General features: G+C 48.1%; 1 protein-coding gene across 1 annotated transcript in view; it reads right to left on the bottom strand.

Annotated features, from left to right (window-relative positions):
• LOC149441849 (uncharacterized) overlaps positions 1-22,974 on the bottom strand; it is an 82,722-nt gene extending 59,748 nt beyond the window's left edge. Inside the window, exon 1 of the mRNA XM_089656832.1 lies at positions 22,614-22,974. Coding sequence (XP_089512958.1) covers positions 22,614-22,974 — 361 coding nt within the window. The remainder of the gene's footprint in view (positions 1-22,613) is intronic.
• Between the last annotated feature and the right edge of the window lie 284 nt (positions 22,975-23,258).

Raw genomic sequence — 23,258 nt, 5'->3', positions numbered from 1 at the left:
AGCCGACTCCTCCACACAGATCTCCTCTAGATCTGTCAGGTTTCGGGGCTGTCGCTGAGCAACACGGAGTTTCAGCTCCCTCCAAAGATGTTCTATTGGATTTAGGTGTGGAGACTGGCTAGGCCACTCCAGAACCTTGATATGCTTCTTACGGAGCCACTCCTTGGTTCTCCTGGCTGTGTGCTTCGGGTCGTTGTCATGTTGGAAGACCCAGCCACGACCCGTCTTCAATGCTCTGACTGAGGGAAGGAGGTTGTTGCTGAAAATCTCACAATAAATGGCCCCATTCATCCTCTCCTTAATACAGTGAAGTCGTCCCTGTCCCCTTCGCAGAAAAGGACCCCCAAAGCATGATGTTACCACCCCCATGCTTCACAATAGGGATGGTGTTCTTGGGATGCAAATCATCCTTTTTCCTCAAAACACAACGAGTGAAGTTTAGACCAAAAAGTTCTACTTTGGTCTCATCTGACCACATGACTTTCTCCCATGCCTCCTCTGGATCATCCAGATGGTCATTGGCAAACTTCAGACGGGCCTGGACATGTGATGACTGGAGCAGGGGAACCTTCAGACGGGCCTGGACATGTGATGACTTGAGCAGGGGAACCTTCAGACGGGCCTGGACATGTGATGACTTGAGCAGGAGAACCTTCCGTGCAATGCATGATTTGAAACCATGACGGCGTAGTGTTCTATTGACAGCGACCTTTGAAACTGTGGTCCCAGCTCTCTTCATGTCATTGACCAGCTGCTCCCTTGTAGTTCTGGGCTGATTCCTCACCTTTCTTCTCATCAGTGATACCCCACGAGGTGACATCTTGCATGGAGCCCCAGTCCGAGGGAGACTGACAGTCATCTTTAGCCTCTTCCATTTTCTAACAATTGCTCCAACAGTTGATCTATTTTCACCAAGCTGCTTGACAATTGCCCCGTAACCCTTTCCAGCCTTGTGGAGGTCCACAGTTTTGTCTCTGGTGTCTTTTGACAGCTTTTTGGTCTTGCCCATGGTAGTAGTTGGCGTCTGACTGACTGTGGGGTGGACAGGTGTCTTTAAAGAGCTCAGACAGGTGCTACTAAGTTAGATTAATGAGTGGAGTAGAGGGGGGCTTTTTAAAGGCACAGTAACAGGTCTCTGAGAGCCAGAATTCTTGCTGTTTCTTAGGTGTTCAAATACTTATGTTCAGCCGTGCGAGACAAATACATTCTTTACAAATCATACAATGGGATTTCCTGAATTCTTTTTAAAATTCTGTCTCTCAGAGTGGGAATGCACCTACAATGTGAATGTCAGACCCCTCCATGATTTCTAAGTGGGAGAACTTGCAAAATCGCAGGGTGTTCAAATACCTCTGTTCCTCACTGTATGTATGTATGTATATATATATATAGAGATGAGCGAAGAAATGAAAAATTCGATTCGACTGATTCGGCGAATTCGTGGACAATATTCGATTCGAGTCGAATAAATTCGCTGTGAATTTAACTTAAAAAAGGGTGTTTCTAGGCTTCAGAGAGACTTAATATTAGTGCAGAACACTGTACCTTTAATTTAAATGCCCTTGGAGTCTGCTGGGGAAGAGAAATAATACTGTCAGTCAGTATGACATGCAGATGAGTGCCGTCGATCTTAGAATCACCGCACACTTCACTCATTTGGGCAGTCACGGGGCCAAAACCAGAGTGTGGAGCCACAGTGTGGCGGTGGAGGCAGCAGCAATGGGAGGCCATACAGCACCCTATGACAAAAATGGAAACCACCAGCAGTGTGAGGAGACCTGAAAGTGGCACATGGCAGAGTGTGGCGATAGAGACAGCAGCAATGGGAGGCCGTACAGGGACCCATGACACACTCTGGACCTGGCAGCAGCATGAGGAGGCGGTACAGGGGCCCATGACAGATTACGGGCCTGGCAGCAGCATGAGGAGTCGGTACAGGGGCCCATGGCAGATTACGGGCCTGGCAGCAGCAATGGGAGGCCGTACAGGGACCCATGACACACTCTGGACCTGGCAGCAGCATGGGGAGGCGGTACAGGGGCCCATGACAGATTACGGGCCTGGCAGCAGCATGAGGAGTCGGTACGGGGGCCCATGACACACTCTGGACCTGGCAGCAGCATGAGGAGGCGGTACAGGGGCGCATGACAGATTACGAGCCTGGCAGCAGCAACTTGGACAGGAGGACGTTCAGCTTCTGCACCGTCGGGTGCGTGCTCGCAAACTGTTGTCTCTTGGAAACGGATTCCAAGAAAGACTGCTGACGGAATCCGTGAAGATGAGTAGCAGGAGAAGGAGCATCTGAACGAGCGGAATATGCCAACAAGCGACAACAGGGGCCCATGACAGATTACGGGCCTGGCAGCAGCATGAGGAGTCGGTACGGGGGCCCATGGCAGATTACGGGCCTGGCAGCAGCTATGGGAGGCCCGTAATCTGCCAGCACCCTATGACAAAAAATGGAACCCACCAGCAGTGTGAGGAGACCTGAAAGTGGCACATGGCAGAGTGTGGCGATGGAGACAGCAGCAATGGGAGGCCGTACAGGGACCCATGAGAGACTCTGGACCTGGCAGCAGCATGAGGAGGCGGTATAGGGGCCCATGGCAGATTAGGGGCCTGGCAGCAGCTATGGGAGGCCCGTAATCTGCCAGCACCCTATGACAAAAAATGGAACACACCAGCAGTGTGAGGAGACCTGAAAGTGGCACATGGCAGAGTGTGGCGATGGAGGCAGCAGCAATGGGAGGCCGTACAGGGACCCATGAGAGACTCTGGACTTGGCAGCAGCATGAGGAGGCGGTATAGGGGCCCATGGCAGATTAGGGGCCTGGCAGCAGCTATGGGAGGCCCGTAATCTGCCAGCACCCTATGACAAAAAATGGAACACACCAGCAGTGTGAGGAGACCTGAAAGTGGCACATGTTTGGGGCATGATTCATGGCGGATTTAGTCAGTTGTGTCAGGAACTGGTGGTTTGAAATCCAGACTAATCCACGCCTGATTCATTTTCACAAACGTGAGTCTCTCCACACTTTGGGTGGACAGTCGTGTCCTCCGCGGAGTTGCAATACCTCCTGCCGCACTAAACACGCGCTCCGATGCCACGCTACTGGCCGGGCATGACAGCCTTTCAAGGGCAAATTCAGCTAGTTGGGGCCAAAGGTCAAGTTTCGTTGCCCAGTAGTCAAGGGGATTGTCTACCTCGGTTGGCAGGGTGCTGTCCAAGTAGGCCTAAGCCTGTTGTTTGAGGTCCTGCTCCAGGTCCACCTGATGCTGCTGCTGCTGCTGCGGCTGGTTAGTAGTTTCCTCACTGCGCTGGTGAAGAAAGCTACTCATCATCGACTGCAGACTGAGGCAGCCGCTGCTGGTGGAGCTGCCACTGCTCCTACCACCCCACCCCTCCCCTGCTGCCATGGCAGCGGAACACGAGCGCACAGGGCCCACAGTGTCTGAGGATGGACGTTGGCGCAGACAGGCAGAGACCAGCTGACTACATAGGTGTTTTTTATAGTACGTTATTTTGGCCTCCCTCTCAGCAGGTGTGAAAAAGGCCACCATTTTTGAACGGTAGCGAGGGTCCAACAAGGTGGACAGCCAAAAGTCATCCCTCTGTCTGATGGTTATTATTCGGCTGTCGCTACGCAAGCAACCGAGCATGCTATGGGCCATTTGTGCCAAGGAATGCGAGGGACTCCCTGCCTCCATCTCCACAGCATACTGCCACGGTGCGTCTAGGTCCTCTGTCTCCTCTTCCTCCTCCTCTACCAGATGCTCCTGCTCCTCCACTCCTGTCCGCTGAGTGGAAAAACCACCCATTTCACTCAATAATTCCTGAGCACCAATGTCCTCCTCTACCTCCTCCTCTTCTTCCAGTCCTGCCCCCACAGGGGCCATGTGGCGTTGAGATCTGTGCGCCACGTCTACCGCACCCTGACCAGCCATTGTTAACAGCATTTGTTCCAGGACGTGCAACAGAGGAATGACGTCGTTCATCCCATAGTCCTGCCGACTCACGAATAGCGTGGCCTCCTCAAAGGGCCTGAGCAAGCGCAGGTGTCACGCATGAGCTGCCAATGGCTGACATCTAAGTTACACAGGGAGTACCTTTATCTGCTTTTAACATCAGGAAATCTGTGATGGCCTTTTGCTGTTCGTAAAGGCGGTCTAACATATGTAGGGTTGAATTCCACGTTGTTGCAACGTCACAGCATGAGGAGTCGGTATAGGGGCCCATGGCAGATTAGGGGCCTGGCAGCAGTTATGGGAGGCCCATAATCTGCCAGCACCCTATGACAAAAAATGGAACACACCAGCAGTGTGAGGAGACCTGAAAGTGGCACATGGCAGAGTGTGGCGATGGAGACAGCAGCAATGGGAGGCCGTACAGGGACCCATGAGAGACTCTGGACCTGGCAGCAGCATGAGGAGGCGGTATATAGGGGCCTACGGCAGATTAGGGGCCTGGCAGCAGCTATAGGAGGCCCGTAATCTGCCAGCACCCTATGTCAAAAAATTCAACACACCAGCAGTGTGTGAGGAGACCTGAAAGTGGCACATGGCAGAGTGTGGCGATGGAGACAGCAGCAATGGGAGGCCGTACAGGGACCCATGACAGACTCTGGACTTGGCAGCAGCATGAGGAGGCGGTATATAGGGGCCCATGGCAGATTAGGGGCCTGGCAGCAGCTATAGGAGGCCCGTAATCTGCCAGCACCCTATGTCAAAAAATTCAACACACCAGCAGTGTGAAGAGACCTGAAAGTGGCACATGGCAGAGTGTGGCGATGGAGACAGCAGCAATGGGAGGCCGTACAGGGACCATGACAGACTCTGGACTTGGCAGCAGCATGAGGAGGCGGTATATAGGGGCCCATGGCAGATTAGGGGCCTGGCAGCAGCTATGTGAGGCCCGTAATCTGCCTGCACCCTATGTCAAAAAATTTAACACACCAGCAGTGTGAAGAGACCTGAAAGTGGCACATGGCAGCAGAGTGTGGCGATGGAGACAGCAGCAATGGGAGGCCGTACAGGGACCATGACAGACTCTGGACTTGGCAGCAGCATGAGGAGGCGGTATATAGGGGCCCATGGCAGATTAGGGGCCTGGCAGCAGCTATGTGAGGCCCGTAATCTGCCTGCACCCTATGTCAAAAAATTTAACACACCAGCAGTGTGAAGAGACCTGAAAGTGGCACATGGCAGCAGAGTGTGGCGATGGAGACAGCAGCAATGGGAGGCCGTACAGGGACCCATGAGAGACTCTGGACTTGGCAGCAGCATGAGGAGGCGGTATATAGGGGCCCATGGCAGATTAGGGGCCTGGCAGCAGCTATGTGAGGCCCGTAATCTGCCTGCACCCTATGTCAAAAAATTAAACACACCAGCAGTGTGAAGAGACCTGAAAGTGGCACATGGCAGCAGAGTGTGGCGATGGAGACAGCAGCAATGGGAGGCCGTACAGGGACCATGACAGACTCTGGACTTGGCAGCAGCATGAGGAGGCGGTATATAGGGGCCCATGGCAGATTAGGGGCCTGCCAGCAGCTATGTGAGGCCCGTAATCTGCCTGCACCCTATGTCAAAAAATTTAACACACCAGCAGTGTGAAGAGACCTGAAAGTGGCACATGGCAGCAGAGTGTGGCGATGGAGACAGCAGCAATGGGAGGCCGTACAGGGACCCATGAGAGACTCTAGACTTGGCAGCAGCATGAGGAGGCGGTATATAGGGGCCCATGGCAGATTAGGGGCCTGGCAGCAGCTATGTGAGGCCCGTAATCTGCCTGCACCCTATGTCAAAAAATTTAACACACCAGCAGTGTGAAGAGACCTGAAAGTGGCACATGGCAGCAGAGTGTGGCGATGGAGACAGCAGCAATGGGAGGCCGTACAGGGACCCATGACAGACTCTGGACTTGGCAGCAGCATGAGGAGGCGGTATATAGGGGCCCATGGCAGATTAGGGGCCTGGCAGCAGCTATAGGAGGCCCGTAATCTGCCTGCACCCTATGTCAAAAAATTTAACACACCAGCAGTGTGAGGAGACCTGAAAGTGGCACATGTTTGAGGCATGATTCATGGCGGATTTAGTCAGTTGTGTCAGGAACTGGTGGTTTGAAATCCAGACTAATCCACGCCTGATTCATTTTCACAAACGTGAGTCTCTCCACACTTTGGGTGGACAGTCGTGTCCTCCGCGGAGTTACAATACCTCCTGCCGCACTAAACACGCGCTCCGATGCCACGCTACTGGCCGGGCATGACAGCCTTTCAAGGGCAAATTCAGCTAGTTGGGGCCAAAGGTCAAGTTTCGTTGCCCAGTAGTCAAGGGGATTGTCTACCTCGGTTGGCAGGGTGCTGTCCAAGTAGGCCCAAGCCTGTTGTTTGAGCTCCTGCTCCAGGTCCACCTGATGCTGCTGCTGCTGCTGCGGCTGGTTAGTAGTTTCCTCACTGCGCTGGTGAAGAAAGCTACTCATCATCGACTGCAGACTGAGGCAGCCGCTGCTGGTGGAGCTGCCACTGCTCCTACCACCCCACCCCTCCCCTGCTGCCATGCCAGCGGAACGCGAGCGCACAGGGCCCACAGTGTCTGAGGATGGACGTTGGCGCACAAAGGCAGAGACCAACTGACTACATAGGTGGTTTTTATAGTACGTAATTTTGGCCTCCCTCTCAGCAGGTGTGAAAAAGGCCACCATTTTGGACCGGTAGCGAGGGTCCAACAAGGTGGACAGCCAAAAGTCATCCCTCTGTCTGATGGTTATTATTCGGCTGTCGCTACGCAAGCAACCGAGCATGCTATGGGCCATTTGTGCCAAGGAATGCGAGGGACTCCCTGCCTCCATCTCCACAGCATACTGCCACGGTGCGTCTGGGTCCTCTGTCTCCTCCTCCTCCTCCTCTACCAGATGCTCCTGCTCCTCCACTCCTGTCCGCTGAGTGGAAAAACCACCCATTTCACTCAATAATTCCTGAGCACAAATGTCCTCCTCTACCTCCTCCTCTTCTTCCTGTCCTGCCCCCACAGGGGTCATGTGGCGTTGAGATCTGTGCGCCACGTCTACCGCACCCTGACCAGCCATTGTTAACAGCATTTGTTCCAGGACGTGCAACAGAGGAATGACGTCGTTCATCCCATAGTCCTGCCGACTCACGAATAGCGTGGCCTCCTCAAAGGGCCTGAGCAAGCGGCAGGTGTCACGCATGAGCTGCCAATGGCTGACATCTAAGTTACACAGGGGAGTACCTTTATCCGCTTGTAACATCAGGAAATCGGTGATGGCCTTTCGCTGCTCGTAAAGGCGGTCTAACATGTGTAGGGTTGAATTCCACCTTGTTGCAACGTCGCAGATCAGGCGATGCTGTGGAATTCCGTTCTGCCGCTGCAGCTCAATGAGGGTGTTCTTTGCGGTGTAGGAATGGCTGAAATGCATGCACAGTTTACGTGACATTTTAAGGATGTCTTGCAGTGGGATGGTGGATTTTAGGAACCGCTTGACAACCAGATTGAACACGTGAGCCATGCATGGCGCATGGCACAACCTTCCTTGACGCAGAGCAGACACCATGTTCTTTCCGTTGTCAGTCAACATGGTTCCGATTTTTAGTTTGCGCGGAGACAGCCATCTGTCGATTTCTCTGTTCATTACACTCAGCAGTTCCTCCCCTGTGTGACTACGTTCGCCAAGGCATACCAGGTGCAGCACAGCGTGACACCGTTGCGCCCTGCACATGTGATATGCCGGTCGGGTAATGGGACTTGGCACGGGGGTGGCGGCTGAGGACACGGCGGAAAAAGAGGTGGTAGAGGCGGACATGCTTGCTGGACCAAGGACGTGCAAACGTGGAGGCAAAAGCGTCGTGACCTGTCCAAGTTGCTGGTGCGGCTGTGCCGGCACCACGTTCACCCAGTGGGCCGTAAATGACATGTACTGTCCCTGACCGTAGTTACAGCTCCACACGTCGGCGCTGCCGTGCACTTTGGCAGAGACCGACATGCTCAAAGACTGGCCCACCATCTCTTCTACATGTGAATGCAGGGCTGGCACTGCCTTTTGGGCAAAGAAATGACGGCTTGGCACTCTCCACCGCGGCGCGGCACAAGCCATCATTTCTCGGAAAGGTGCTGAGTCCACCAGTTGGAAAGGGAGGGACTGCAGCACCAGCAACTTGGACAGGAGGACGTTCAGCTTTTGCACCGTCGGGTGCGTGCTCGCAAACTGTTGTCTCTTGGATACGGATTCCAAGAAAGACTGTTGACGGAATCCGAGAAGAGGAGTAGCAGGAGAAGGAGCATCTGAACGAGCGGAAGATGCCAATGAGCGACAACTCCCCTCAGCAGAGGTGTTGGAGCCTTGACTGGCTGATAGAGGGCGATTGACGACGTCGGGTGACGGAGCAAGTAACGGAGCGGGTGATGGAGCGGGGGCTGGGGCAGGCAGAACCGCCGTATGTTTATCACGGTTTTCCCAGGCCACCGAATGGTGACGCTGCATATGCTGACGCAACGCTGTAGTCCCAACATGGGCCCCCTGGCCACGCTTGCATTTCTGGCCACATAGTCGACATACGGCTACGTTTACTTCCTCGGGCGGCTTGAGGAAAAATTGCCACACCACCGAGTAGGAAACTTTGCCCCCGCTACTCTTCACTGGCTGACTGCTACTTCCTCCGTGCGCACCGGCACCACTACTGGCCGTGGTGGTAGGCTGCAGTGGAGCTGGTGCTCTACTCCGTGGACGTTTGGCTCCACTGACACTGATGCGACCCTGCTGCTGTCTCCTGGGCAACCCACCGACTGTTTTGCTCGCTGCCAAGCTGCCACCCTCTTCTCCTGATGATGCGGAAGAAATTGCCTGATGACGACGAGGCTGCCAAGTGCGATCAACCTCCTCATCATCAAGTAGGGTCTCCGCCTCACTACTAGCCCCCTCGGCTGCGTCTGGGTCAGGAGACAGACCTGTCTCTAGACCGGCTACCGAGCCACTCTCCTCGCCAGTACTTGTTCGCTTGGCTGCTGAAAAGGCCGATGTCTCCCCCCGTTCCTGACCGCCCTCTGTTAGCTCTTCCTCACTGTACAGTGGGGCTGAGCCCACAGCATGCGATACTTCGCTTGGTGAGGGAACAGCAAAGGACAGGGGCAGGTAGAGGACACGTGATTTCAGTGGGCTTGGTCCCGGGCCATGCCAACTAACGGTTGTGTCTGACGTACCCACCGACCGTTGGCTGTAGGTGTCAGAGGTGACCTGGGAAGAGGAAGACGACCGAGCCAACCAATCAATGACGGCAGGGTTGTCGGTGGAGACACGACCGCTGGATGACACCGGGAGCACTGGCCTCTGGCTGCGAATACTGCTGCCTCGACCCCTTCCTCTGCTGCCACGTCTGCTCGCTCCTAAAACATTGCCTCCTCTGCCACTCCTCTGCATGTTGTCTGACATACTATTTAATTCAACGATTAGGTGTCCCTGAGTAACAATTCTCTGGCACTCAGTAACAATTCTGTCTGTCCCTGAGTATGAATTCTGTGGCCCTGAGTAACAATTCTGTGTCTGTGCGAGTAACAATTCTGTGTCTGTGCGAGTAACAATTCTGTGTCTGTGCAAGTAACAATTTTGTGTCTGTGCAAGTAACAATTCTCTGGCACTCAGTAACAATTCTGTCTGTCCCTGAGTAACAATTCTCTGGCACTCAGTAACAATTCTGTCTGTCCCTGAGTAACAATTCTCTGGCACTCAGTAACAATTCTGTCTGTCCCTGAGTATGAATTCTGTGGCCCTGAGTAACAATTCTGTGTCTGTGCGAGTAACAATTCTGTGTCTGTGCAAGTAACAATTTTGTGTCTGTGCGAGTAACAATTCTCTGGCACTCAGTAACAATTCTGTCTGTCCCTGAGTAACAATTCTCTGGCACTCAGTAACAATTCTGTCTGTCCCTGAGTAACAATTCTCTGGCACTCAGTAACAATTCTGTCTGTCCCTGAGTATGAATTCTGTGGCCCTGAGTAACAATTCTGTGTCTGTGCGAGTAACAATTCTGTGTCTGTGCAAGTAACAATTTTGTGTCTGTGCGAGTAACAATTCTCTGGCACTCAGTAACAATTCTGTCTGTCCCTGAGTAACAATTCTCTGGCACTCAGTAACAATTCTGTCTGTCCCTGAGTAACAATTCTCTGGCACTCAGTAACAATTCTGTCTGTCCCTGAGTAACAATTCTCTGGCACTCAGTAACAATTCTGTCTGTCCCTGAGTAACAATTCTCTGGCGCTCAGTAACAATTCTGTCTGTCCCTGAGTATGAATTCTGTGGCCCTGAGTAACAATTCTGTGTCTGTGCGAGTAACAATTCTGTGTCTGTGCAAGTAACAATTTTGTGTCTGTGCGAGTAACAATTCTCTGGCACTCAGTAACAATTCTGTCTGTCCCTGAGTAACAATTCTCTGGCACTCAGTAACAATTCTGTCTGTCCCTGAGTAACAATTCTCTGGCACTCAGTAACAATTCTGTCTGTCCCTGAGTAACAATTCTCTGGCACTCAGTAACAATTCTGTCTGTCCCTGAGTATGAATTCTGTGGCCCTGAGTAACAATTCTGTGTCTGCGCGAGTAACAATTCTGTGTCTATGCAAGTAACAATTTTGTGTCTGTGCGAGTAACAATTCTCTGGCACTCAGTAACAATTCTGTCTGTCCCTGAGTAACAATTCTCTGGCACTCAGTAACAATTCTGTCTGTCCCTGAGTAACAATTCTCTGGCACTCAGTAACAATTCTGTCTGTCCCTGAGTAACAATTCTCTGGCACTCAGTAACAATTCTGTCTGTCCCTGAGTAACAATTCTCTGGCGCTCAGTAACAATTCTGTCTGTCCCTGAGTATGAATTCTGTGGCCCTGAGTAACAATTCTGTGTCTGTGCGAGTAACAATTCTGTGTCTGTGCAAGTAACAATTTTGTGTCTGTGCGAGTAACAATTCTCTGGCACTCAGTAACAATTCTGTCTGTCCCTGAGTAACAATTCTCTGGCACTCAGTAACAATTCTGTCTGTCCCTGAGTAACAATTCTCTGGCACTCAGTAACAATTCTGTCTGTCCCTGAGTATGAATTCTGTGGCCCTGAGTAACAATTCTGTGTCTGTGCGAGTAACAATTCTGTGTCTGTGCAAGTAACAATTTTGTGTCTGTGCGAGTAACAATTCTCTGGCACTCAGTAACAATTCTGTCTGTCCCTGAGTAACAATTCTCTGGCACTCAGTAACAATTCTGTCTGTCCCTGAGTAACAATTCTCTGGCACTCAGTAACAATTCTGTCTGTCCCTGAGTAACAATTCTCTGGCACTCAGTAACAATTCTGTCTGTCCCTGAGTAACAATTCTCTGGCGCTCAGTAACAATTCTGTCTGTCCCTGAGTATGAATTCTGTGGCCCTGAGTAACAATTCTGTGTCTGTGCGAGTAACAATTCTGTGTCTGTGCAAGTAACAATTTTGTGTCTGTGCGAGTAACAATCCTCTGGCACTCAGTAACAATTCTGTCTGTCCCTGAGTAACAATTCTCTGGCACTCAGTAACAATTCTGTCTGTCCCTGAGTAACAATTCTCTGGCACTCAGTAACAATTCTGTCTGTCCCTGAGTATGAATTCTGTGGCCCTGAGTAACAATTCTGTGTCTGTGCGAGTAACAATTCTGTGTCTGTGCAAGTAACAATTTTGTGTCTGTGCGAGTAACAATTCTCTGGCACTCAGTAACAATTCTGTCTGTCCCTGAGTAACAATTCTCTGGCACTCAGTAACAATTCTGTCTGTCCCTGAGTAACAATTCTCTGGCACTCAGTAACAATTCTGTCTGTCCCTGAGTATGAATTCTGTGGCCCTGAGTAACAATTCTGTGTCTGTGCGAGTAACAATTCTGTGTCTGTGCAAGTAACAATTTTGTGTCTGTGCGAGTAACAATTCTCTGGCACTCAGTAACAATTCTGTCTGTCCCTGAGTAACAATTCTCTGGCACTCAGTAACAATTCTGTCTGTCCCTGAGTAACAATTCTCTGGCACTCAGTAACAATTCTGTCTGTCCCTGAGTATGAATTCTGTGGCCCTGAGTAACAATTCTGTGTCTGTGCGAGTAACAATTCTGTGTCTGTGCAAGTAACAATTTTGTGTCTGTGCGAGTAACAATTCTCTGGCACTCAGTAACAATTCTGTCTGTCCCTGAGTAACAATTCTCTGGCACTCAGTAACAATTCTGTCTGTCCCTGAGTAACAATTCTCTGGCACTCAGTAACAATTCTGTCTGTCCCTGAGTATGAATTCTGTGGCCCTGAGTAACAATTCTGTGTCTGTGCGAGTAACAATTCTGTGTCTGTGCAAGTAACAATTTTGTGTCTGTGCGAGTAACAATTCTCTGGCACTCAGTAACAATTCTGTCTGTCCCTGAGTAACAATTCTCTGGCACTCAGTAACAATTCTGTCTGTCCCTGAGTAACAATTCTCTGGCACTCAGTAACAATTCTGTCTGTCCCTGAGTAACAATTCTCTGGCACTCAGTAACAATTCTGTCTGTCCCTGAGTAACAATTCTCTGGCACTCAGTAACAATTCTGTCTGTCCCTGAGTAACAATTCTCTGGCACTCAGTAACAATTCTGTCTGTCCCTGAGTAACAATTCTCTGGCACTCAGTAACAATTCTGTCTGTCCCTGAGAATGAATTCTGTGGCCCTGAGTAAGAATTCTCTGGCACTCAGTAACAATTCTGTCTGTCCCTGAGTAACAATTCTCTGGCACTCAGTAACAATTCTGTCTGTCCCTGAGTAAAAATTCTGTGGCCCTAATAACGTTTCTGTGGCCCTAAGTAACAATTCTCTGGCACTGAGTAACAATTCTGTCTGTCCCTGAGTATGAATTCTGTGGCCCTAACTAGCGTTTCTTTGTCCCTAAATAACGATTCTGTGGCCCTCATTAACAAGTCTGTGTCCCTGAGTAATGGTTCTCTGTCCCTAAGTAACTTCTCTCTGTCCCCAATTCTCGTTTCTGTGGCCCTAACTCTGTCCCTGTCCCTAGTACAGAGCGGTCTGCCTCTGTTCAATGACTGCAGGCAAATGAAGATTTCCAAAATGGCCGCTATATATACCTCGACCATTACACAGTGCTGGCTGGCTGGCTGCTGATTGGCTGATGCGATCACATGTCGTTGAGGAATGCATTATGGGGCAGCGCGCCTTGTCTGCGCGCCTTCCCCGACATCCCCGCTCCGTCGCCGCACATGTCAGCCGCCATTTTCGGAAAAATTTCGATTCGCGCGTCCGAATTAGGCTGTTTTTCGGATTCGGCACGAATCGAAATTTTTCCGATATTCGACTCGAATTCCACTTCGGATACTTCGATTCGCTCATCTCTATATATATATATATATATATATACTGTATATATATATATATGAGTATATACAGAGGGGATGGAAAGTTTGGGCACCCCAGCTAAAAATTTGTATTAATGTGCATAAAGAAGCCAAGGAAAGATGGAGAAATCTCCAAAAGGCATCAAATTACAGATTAGACATTCTTATAATATGTCAACAAAAGTTAGATTTTATTTCCATCATTTACACTTTCAAAATAACAAAAAACAAAAAAATGGCGTCCGCAAAAGTTTGGGCACCCTGCAGAGTTAATATCTTGTACTGCCCCCTTTGGCAAGTATCACGGCTTGTAAACGCTTTTTGTAGCCAGCCAAGAGTCTTTCAATTCTTGTTTGAGGTATCTTTGCCCATTCTTCCTTACAAAAGTCTTCCAGTTCTCTGAGATTTCTGGGCTGCCTGTCACGCACTTCTCTTTTAAGGTCTATCCATAGATCTTCAATTATGTTGAGGTCAGGAGATTGTGAAGGCCATGGCAAAACCTTCAGTTTACGCCTCTTGATTTAATCCCCCGTGGATTTCGAGGTGTGTTTAGGATCATTACCCATTTGTAGAAGCCATCCTCTCTTTAACTTCAGCTTTTTCACAGATGGCATCAAGTTACCATCCAAAATTTGCTGAAATTGTATTGAATCCATTTTTCCTTCTACTCGTGACATGTTCCCTGTGCCACTGGCTGCAACACAACCCCAAAGCATGATTGATCCAACCCCATGCTTCACAGTTGGACAGAGGTTCTTTTCATTAAATTCTGTGCCCCTTCTTCTCCAAACGTACCTTTGCTCATTCCGGCCAAAAAGTTCAATTTTAACCTCATCGGTCCACAGAACTTGTTTCCAAAATGCATCAGGCTTGTCTATATGTTCATTTGCAAAGTTCAGACGATGATTTTTGTGGTGAGGACGTAGAAGAGGTTTCCTTCTGATGACTCTTCCATGAAGACCATATTTGTACAAGTATCTCTTTATAGTGGAATAGTGAACACAACTCCAGTGTCTGCCAGATCTTTCTGGAGGGATCGTGCCGTCAAACGTGGGTTTTGAATTGTTTTTCTCACAATCCTGCGAGCTATTCTGTCTGATATTTTTCTTGGTCTTCCAGATCTTGCTTTAACTTCCACTGTTCCTGATGACTGCCATTTCTTAATTACATTCCGAACAGAGGATACTGACATCTGAAAACGCTTTGCTATCTTCTTATAGCCTTCTCCAGCTTGTGAGCGTCAACTATTTTCAGTTTCAGTTTTCTAGACAACTGCTTAGAAGAACCCATGGTGCTGATTGTTGGGGCAAGGTCAGATGAGTCTGGACATTTAAAACCTTTGAGATTGACATCACCTGGTCTTCCCAGACGATGATTGAGAACAATCCATGACACTGGCAGGTCTCAGCTTTGCAAAGGGGGCAGTACATGCTATAAATTCTGCAGGGGGCCCATACTTTTGCAGACGCCATTTTTTTGTTTTCTGTTATTTTTAAAGTGTAAATGATGGAAATAAAATCTAACTTTTGTTGACATATTATAAGAATGTCTAATCTGTAATTTGATGCCTTTTGGAGATTTTTCCATCTTTCCTTGGCTTCTTTATGCACATTAATACCAATTTTTAGTTGGGGTGCCCAAACTTTCAATCCCCACTGTATATATATAAAATATATTTTTTTATTACATTAAATTGTATTTAAGACAGTTTAAGTGCACACAGTATATCCAACATTCAGCCCAGACAATGGAGTCATACATTCTAATGTATAGGCAGTTGTGGCAATGTTACAGATCATACAGAACAATAACTTGCTTTGTCTCTGGTGTCACTTTTACTTTCTATAAACAAATGAAAAGAGAAATAAGAAGCAACGTAGAACAATTCACCTGTACATGGCAAGTAACTCTCTCCAGTACATACATAGATAGCTGACTCCATTCAAGTAGGCCTGTGTCTACAGGATCATACACCAAGTATCGGCCTCCAATGTAGTCACCATTTAGTAGGGTACAGTTGGCCGGGTCCATTTTTAGGGGCCTAAAAAAGGTAAACCTATAAAAAGCTATGACAAATGAAGTATGGGGAGTGAGTACCGGAGTATCCAGCCAGTTCTGCCAGAGAGCCATAAGTCTCCTAGGAGAAGTTAGGTTTTCATGTATTATTATGGGGTTCACCTGCTCAATCCATGCCTGGTGGGAGTATGAGTTGATAACCAGAATGCTTGGATTCGATTTGCAGGTTCGTTCAGAAAGTACATCTAAGAATCCAAAAATTACCAGCTTAATCTCAGCTAGGGAGAGACTTTGTTCAATTAAAAGAAAAACTTCAAAGACAAGTGAGAAAATGTAAATGAGAAGCTGAGAGAAGAGCTAAAAAAACACTAAAACTACCCCCAAAGATCTATCCTAGAAATTCAGTCTAAAATGTAACAATTACACCAAGAAAACCCTCAACTGAGGGAAGAGATAATGACACCAAAGATACAAATGGAGTTCAACAATCAGGAAAGAGAATCAAAGAGGATGATTTATACAAAGTACCCATCAAGGAACAACAGACCGGTGAGACCAATCAGCTTCCGAAATGTAACAAAGACCAGCAATAGCCAAGACAACTCTACTAATCCTGAGACCACAAATAGTGATGGCCGAACACCCCCCTGTTCAGGTCGCGGTCAAACATCCGAACCTACAGAATGTTCTACAATGAATGTCAAACATGAAGGACTGAGAGGTGTCTTACCGCATCTGAGTATGAAGATCCCGCTCAGTTACTAATATCCGGCATGAGTTATATGATGAAATCACGCCGTATTTTAGTAGTGAGACATGCAAGACTGGTATGGATTTTGAGAGGAACCCTCCATGCCAATTATTTTTTTAAAAATGGCATGGGGGTCCCCTAAAAATCCATATCAGACCCTTATCCTAGCATGCAGCCCGGCAGGTCAGGAAATGAAGGAGGGAGAGCACCCCCTCTCCTGAACCATACCAGGGAACATGTCCTCAACATGGGGGGGTGCCTTAGGCCAGGAGCCCCCCAAAGCACTTTGTCCATTGATGGGGACAAGGGCCTCTTTCCCACATCCATAGCTTTTGGTTGTGGGGGTCTGTAGCCTGGGGGGCTTATTGGAATCTGGAAGCCCCCTTTAACAAGGGGGCCCCAAGATCCTGGCCCCCCACCTATGTGAATGAGTAGGCGGTATATGGTATTGCTACCCATTCACAAAAAAATGTGTAGTGTAAAAAGTGATAGGAGTCAGTCTTTGACCAGTCCTTTATTAAAAATAAACATTTTAAAAAATGTCCCCCAAAGTAGATCCAACATTATATACCCCGCCCCCCTGTGACATCACCACACACTGTGATTGGTCAAAGTATTACACTTGACTTGTGGTTAGGTGCATTGCTTTGTCCAATCATAATGCATTGTCAGGGCGCAGTGCATTGTGGGGCATGGTGAGCAAACAGCCCACTGAACACCCGTACTGTTTGTGTTTGCTGAACACACGAACGGCCCATGTTCAAATCAAACTTAGGTTCAACTGGAACATGAAGCCCATCCCTACAAACAAACAATCATCAAACCACAAGAACAGCCAACAAACTCCGGATTCTTTTTGTTATTAATAGACTCCAATGGGAAATATCTAAACACCAAACGGCTCTTCCCAGGAACAAGAGACAACTAAATTCAAGTCCAACAACTGAACAAGCGATAGGAGTCATCAATGATGTGTATTTCACCAACCCCAAACATATCATCATACACACCGACCCAAACATATCATCATACACACCGACCCAAACATATCATCATACACACCGACCCAAACATATCATCATACACACCGACCCAAACATATCATCATACACACCGACCCAAACGTATCATCATACACACCGACCCAAACGTATCATCATACACACCGACCCAAACATATCATCATACACACCGACCCAAACATCCTCCAGGGACAAAAGGAAGCCTCTGAGAATAAACTATTACAACTAACAGAGACCGCACAACAAAAATGTCCTCACTCCAACATCATACTGTCCTCCCTAATTCCAAGGATGGACATAACAAACAATAGAAAACTCAGCGAATCAACACAGAGCTGGCAGATAAAACCAGGTCAGAGCCTACCATTCACCTGACACAACATCATTCCATCATGACCCAACACCTCTATGACTACAAACACCTCAACTAACAAGGGGGCAGTCAACTAGCAAGAGAACCCAAAGACATTGTACTGAATGGAACTCACAACCCGGGATCTGGCACAAACCATCTCAGATGGACACAATGGGGCTGATTTACTAAAACTGGAGTGTGCAAAATCTGGGGCAGCTGTGCATGGGAGCCAATCAGGTTCTGACTTCAGCTTGTTCAATTAAGCTTTGACCATAAACCTGGAAGCTGATTGGTTCCCATGCAGAGCTACACCAGACTTTGCACTCTCCAGTGTCTCATTGTCATCACATGCTGTGTCCATAATGACCACCCATCCCCCATATCAGCTGGCTTCAATGTTATATCTCCCCTTGCTGCTAATGATGGCAATGCACCTTTCTCCTCAATGGTCCCATTATTAGGATATGACCCCAGAGTTCCTGATTATAGACTGTCATACGTCACCATCTTTATCATCCAAATGAAGAAACATTTCTGCTGCTGCATATGTAGTGGGTGGTGGAAACTTCCATTTTGCCTGTAAACCTCAGAGAGACCTACTCAGTGGTGTGACTACAGATGATCCCTCAATATCGCCTCTCCAAGAATAATGTCCCTTCAATCTAATATTCCTGAGACATCTATACAAGTCCTGTGCCAACAACAACTTCTTCATGATACCTTTAGGGCTAAAGCCCAAACCTTTCCCCAGAAGGTCCATCTTCCCCGATGTCAGTCCAGCTGAGGAGAAGGTGACAATTCCGTCTATTTCTGTTGATGATGAATCATCTGTTGGGATGGTTGGATGAGTGGGAGATCCCTTGTTGCAGCATTGATGTTTCCTACCTCCCCTGTGGCCGGATCTCTGCTGTTTCCTTGATTCTGATGGACAATACGAGGCCGGAGTTGTCCCTCTATAGATCCTAATAAAGTGCCTCCAGCAGAGGAGGGAAGTGATGGGTCAGAGGCTGTAGAAGAAGCTCTAGTGAGCAGTCTAGATGGACGAGGTGAGTCTTGTGTAGGTGGTGCTCCAAGAGTACGCCTGATTAGTAGACGGTTAGATGTTGGACTCCTTCAGCTGCTCGGCTGACAATGCAGACTGCAGTGTAGACTCCACCTGTGTGATCTGTACAGCCAGAGCAGGTTCTTCCTTCTGGAGAAAGGAAACTGGAGAACAATGGAGCTTTTGTTTAGGACTTGTGTAAACAGACCATTGAACTCCTCCCTGTCCATAAACAAAGCTGGGGCCAGTTTACCTCCTAGCCCCCCCCCCCCCCTCAGAATACGCTGTGCTTTCTAAGATTCAGCTAAAGCTATCTTTTTACATAAACAAGACAGTTGTCTTTTTAGGAACTTCTCAGGAGGACTTTGATCTGGTGTCATTTACCCAAAAAACCCTTCCCGTCCTCCACTAAGAACACCCCCTTTCTCCCCCATAGAGGACACCCCTCCCCCACTAAAGACACCCTCTCCACTGAAGATACTCCATTCCTCTCTTTTCCTCCTCTGAAGACACCGCTTCCCCTCCTTTCCTGCACTGGGGACAGCCTTCCCCTTCTGAGGACACTTTCTCCCTTAGTGTTGTCACCCCTCCCCCACTCAAGACACTCTTTCCACTGAGTTCACCCCCTCCAGTTTAAGAAGCTCCAGGTAGTTCTGGTTATTAAGGATACGTGTGAATGTGGTAAAACCTTGAGATTGGAAATAATATTTGGCCTTGCTCCACATTCTGTCAATCAGTGCTAGAGTGGGGAACTGTGCTAGGGCTTTGAACTCACCTGCTTCCAGGCATTCCACTAAATGATCTGTGGACACAATCCCTAGAAGAAGTGAACTGACCGGGTCTGGGTGTGGATTGTCCTGCCAGGCTGGAAAGTGTTGTAACTGGGCCACAATATAATAAAGAGAAGGATTGGGAACCTCAGGGCCTCCCATATCTTTAGCCTCCTGTAGAGTTTCTAGTTTAATCCGAGGCGTGGCACCCACCAGATTAAGGAGCCAAACACCATATCAAATCTTCTAAAGATCCGTATAGCAATCCAAACAAGGACGTTGTGCAGAATATAAAGTCATTGAGGGGCCCAGATCATTCTGATGAAGTTACACCTCCCTACCACGAATCGAGGGAGTTTAGTCCAGCTAGTTGTTTTCTGTTGAAATGTTTTAATGAATGGATGTCAGTTTAGATCTGTATATTCGATAGAGTGGGGTGAATGATAATACCCAGATATATAAAGGAGGCCACTATTTCCATCTGCGCAGCTTCAGGTGGTATGGGATGTGTAAGGGTGTCCAGTGGGAGAAGGGTGGACTTATCCCAATTTATTGAGAAGCCGGAGAAGGAGCCAAATTCACTGATTAATGTCATTAGGTGTGTCAATGAGGCAAATGTATCACCCAAAAACAGAAGTCATACATCGTCATAGAACGCTACTTTCTCCATCTGCTCTCCTCTACAAAAACCATTTACCCGGATCCTCTCCAATGGCAGCCACCAGAGGTTCTATCACTATAGCGAATAACAGCGGGGAGAGAGGACAGCCCTGCCGTGTCCCTCTGCCTAGTGTGAATGAGATGGACAGGGCATTGTTAACCCGAATGGGCACAATAGAATAATTAAATCCACAAAATGAAAGTGTCCCCCAGGGTTAAATTTCACAAGGACTTGCCAAAGGTATCTCCATTCTACACTGCCAAACACCTTAGCAGCGTCGGGAGACAAAATCGCCATCACCCATATTATCAGAAGGGATTTGAAGGTTAAGATAAAGCCTATGACTATTGATTGCTGTAGATCTGAATGAAACCCGACTGATCCGGGTGAATAAGTGTAGAGATAACCCTAGTCAGTCTGGTCACCAGTACTTCAGTAATAATTATGAGGTCTGAGCTCAATAGCGATATGGACCGGTAGGATTCTGCTAAGGTTGGGTCCCTCCCCGGCTCCAAGTACGACTATTATTGCCTCATACATGGGGAGGGAGTTCTGTTCCAATGCCACCTGGAGTATTTTAAGTAGTTCAGGTAGAAGTATTCCCCCAAAAGATTTGTAAATTTCCATCAGCAGCCCATCTCCGCCGAGAGCCTTGGAATTGGAGTATGAAGCTCCAGCCATCTGCAAGTCTTCAGGAGTGAGTGGTGCATTAAGCTTTTGCCTTTGTTGGATAGTAAGTTGAGGAAGTGTTAAAAACTCCCACATACTAGAGTCATCAGAAGACACTTTGGGAGAGTAGAGCGTTTCATGAAAAGATCTAAAGCCTTGTAAGATGGAGGGGGTATCTGTGACCAATTGAGTCGGACAGTTTTGAAGAAGAGATATGAGAAGATGGTTACTGAGCTTTTGCAATGATTGTGAGAATATGACCCGTCTTTTCCGCCTCCTCAAGGTTTGAGAAGAAAAAATGTTTATTTTTAGCATGCTGAAGTTGGACAGTGCGCAGAAACTGTTGTGCCGCAAGCACCCCCTCTCTTGGCCGGCCTCAACCTCCCACTGTCTGGAGTTAGTCTTCATTCTGGAAATGTCTTTGATACACGTGCCTCTAATATATGCTTTCAAAGCATCCCAAACAATCATAGGAATCGTTGAGTGTCTGTAACCAAATAGAAAGCCCTGTAATTGTTTATGCATTAAGTCAGTGAAGAGAGTTATCCAGAATGGGTTGAGCTTCCCCAATGTAAATGTAGAGGACCTTTTCAGGGACAAGGATATACGCATTGGGGAATGATCAGATAGGCTCCTGGCTAAAGAGGTCACCTGAGGTGTATATGGTAGAATCAGATTGGAACCCAATGCCAAATCTATGCAGGATAGCAAGGAGTGGGAGCTTGAGTGACATGAAAATTGAGCATCTAGTGGGTGGAGAGATCGCCATAAGTCCCGGAGTCCAATTTCCTTCATGTGGTGGACAAAAGGAGTGATTTGTCTAGGGCCAAGTGGGGATAATTTTTTTTAAGAGATCTAAGGAAGTATCCAAAACTGTGTTAATGTCCCCCATTACCAATAATGGTGTTTGTGGATGGGTGGCTATAAATTGAAACAGACATCTCACCGTCTCCATATGAAATGGTAGAGGTACATACATATTTGCAAGAACACATAAATGAGAGTCCCAACTGTATAACAGAAATATATAACGACCCAATGGATCTATTTTGGATGAGATAACCATGAAAGGTACTCCTCTGACAACCATTATACTCATGCCCCTAGAGTACTGAGAGTGTGCAGCATGGAACTGAAGGGGGAACTCAGAGCGTTTCAAAAGACGAAGAGCATCCAAAGTCATGTGAGTCTCCTGAAGGCATACAATGGAAGGGTTTTGATGGCTGAGGAATGTGAAGACAGCCATTCTCTTCTTTGGGTCATGCAGGCCATGGACATTCCAAGAAAGGACAATATCCTTTTGATTACTCATAGTTATGAAGGAGGTTATGAAGACTAGGAGTGTGATTCCTCAGGGGTAGTGTTCCATGTCCCAAGGAAGTGTTTGGTGGGATATCGTCAGCACAATATATACAATTATAGGGAACACCCAGAGATGATAGATCTCCTCTCACACTCCAGTAGGCGATAATTGGCGTAGGATGTTTTCCAGTCCAGAGACAGCATAGCAAGTGAAAAAAATAGAAAAAATACCAGCTTAGGCCCAAACACGGGCAAACCTGAGTCAACTCAAAAACGCCCCGCAGGATAACAGAAGGGGAAAGCAAAGGGACTATATGTGACATTCCAAAGGGTGTAGCCATGAGAGTCATCTGTTACTAAAGCAAAACAGGCAATCTACTCATCCCTGAACTCCGCTTTCATACTAAGGGAGAGACAAGGAGAAATTTGAGCTGGGAACGCTGGGCAATGGATAAGTCATACTGGAGCTGGACATAAGCGCCTTTCATTCCTATCCAGCAAGGTAGCTGCTGCTGCAGTGGAGTCATAGAATTGTACGGAGCCATCTATTATGACTTGTAGCTTCTCAGGATAAATCATGGAGTAAGACACTTGGATCACACGTAGGCGGCATTTAACATCAGTAGATCTGGCTCACTTACGCTGGATTTCAGCTGAGAAATCTGGAAATATAGATATTTTTGCACCTTGTATTTCCATGGCAGGTGGTTGTCTAGCAAGATGGAGGATGACATCTCTATCCTTGTAATGTAAAAGTTTCAGTAGACAAGGTCTGTCAGGGGCCCCCGGTGGTGGAGGACGGGGTGGGACCCGATAGGCTCTTTCCACTGAGAAAAAAGGTGTTAGGTCATCTTTGCCGAATGTATTCAGTAACCAAGTCTCAATAAATCCCACAGGATTCTTTCCCTCAGCTTTCTCAGGCAAGCCTACCAGGTGAAGGTTGCTCCTACGTAGGTGATTCTCCATGTCCTCTGATCTGGCCAGGTGCTCAGATGTTCTCATGGTGTTAGAATGTACATCTTGTTACAATGGAGGGAGTTCATCCTCCAATGTGCTCACCCTGCCTTCAATGGTGGTCGCCCTCTCTCTCATCTTGTGCATATCATGGCGGATAAATAAAATGTCCTCTTTCATGCGTTTATATTCCACAGTAAGCTGTGTGAGCGATGTGCCATGAGTGTGGACTGCTGTTATTTCTTTCAGCGATGGTTCTGGGGGTTCAGGAACCTCTGCATGGCTGTCAGAGTGGGGAATAGGAGAGCAGATACTCACTGTGCCGGAGGACG

This window comes from Staurois parvus, unplaced genomic scaffold (assembly GCF_062004578.1).
Source record: "Staurois parvus isolate SC_StPar_1 unplaced genomic scaffold, SC_StPar_1.0 ptg000941l, whole genome shotgun sequence".
In the NCBI taxonomy this organism is placed as follows: Eukaryota; Metazoa; Chordata; class Amphibia; order Anura; family Ranidae; genus Staurois; species Staurois parvus.
Note: the sequence above shows the minus strand (reverse complement) of the source record. Positions and strands in the feature narration are given on the sequence as shown.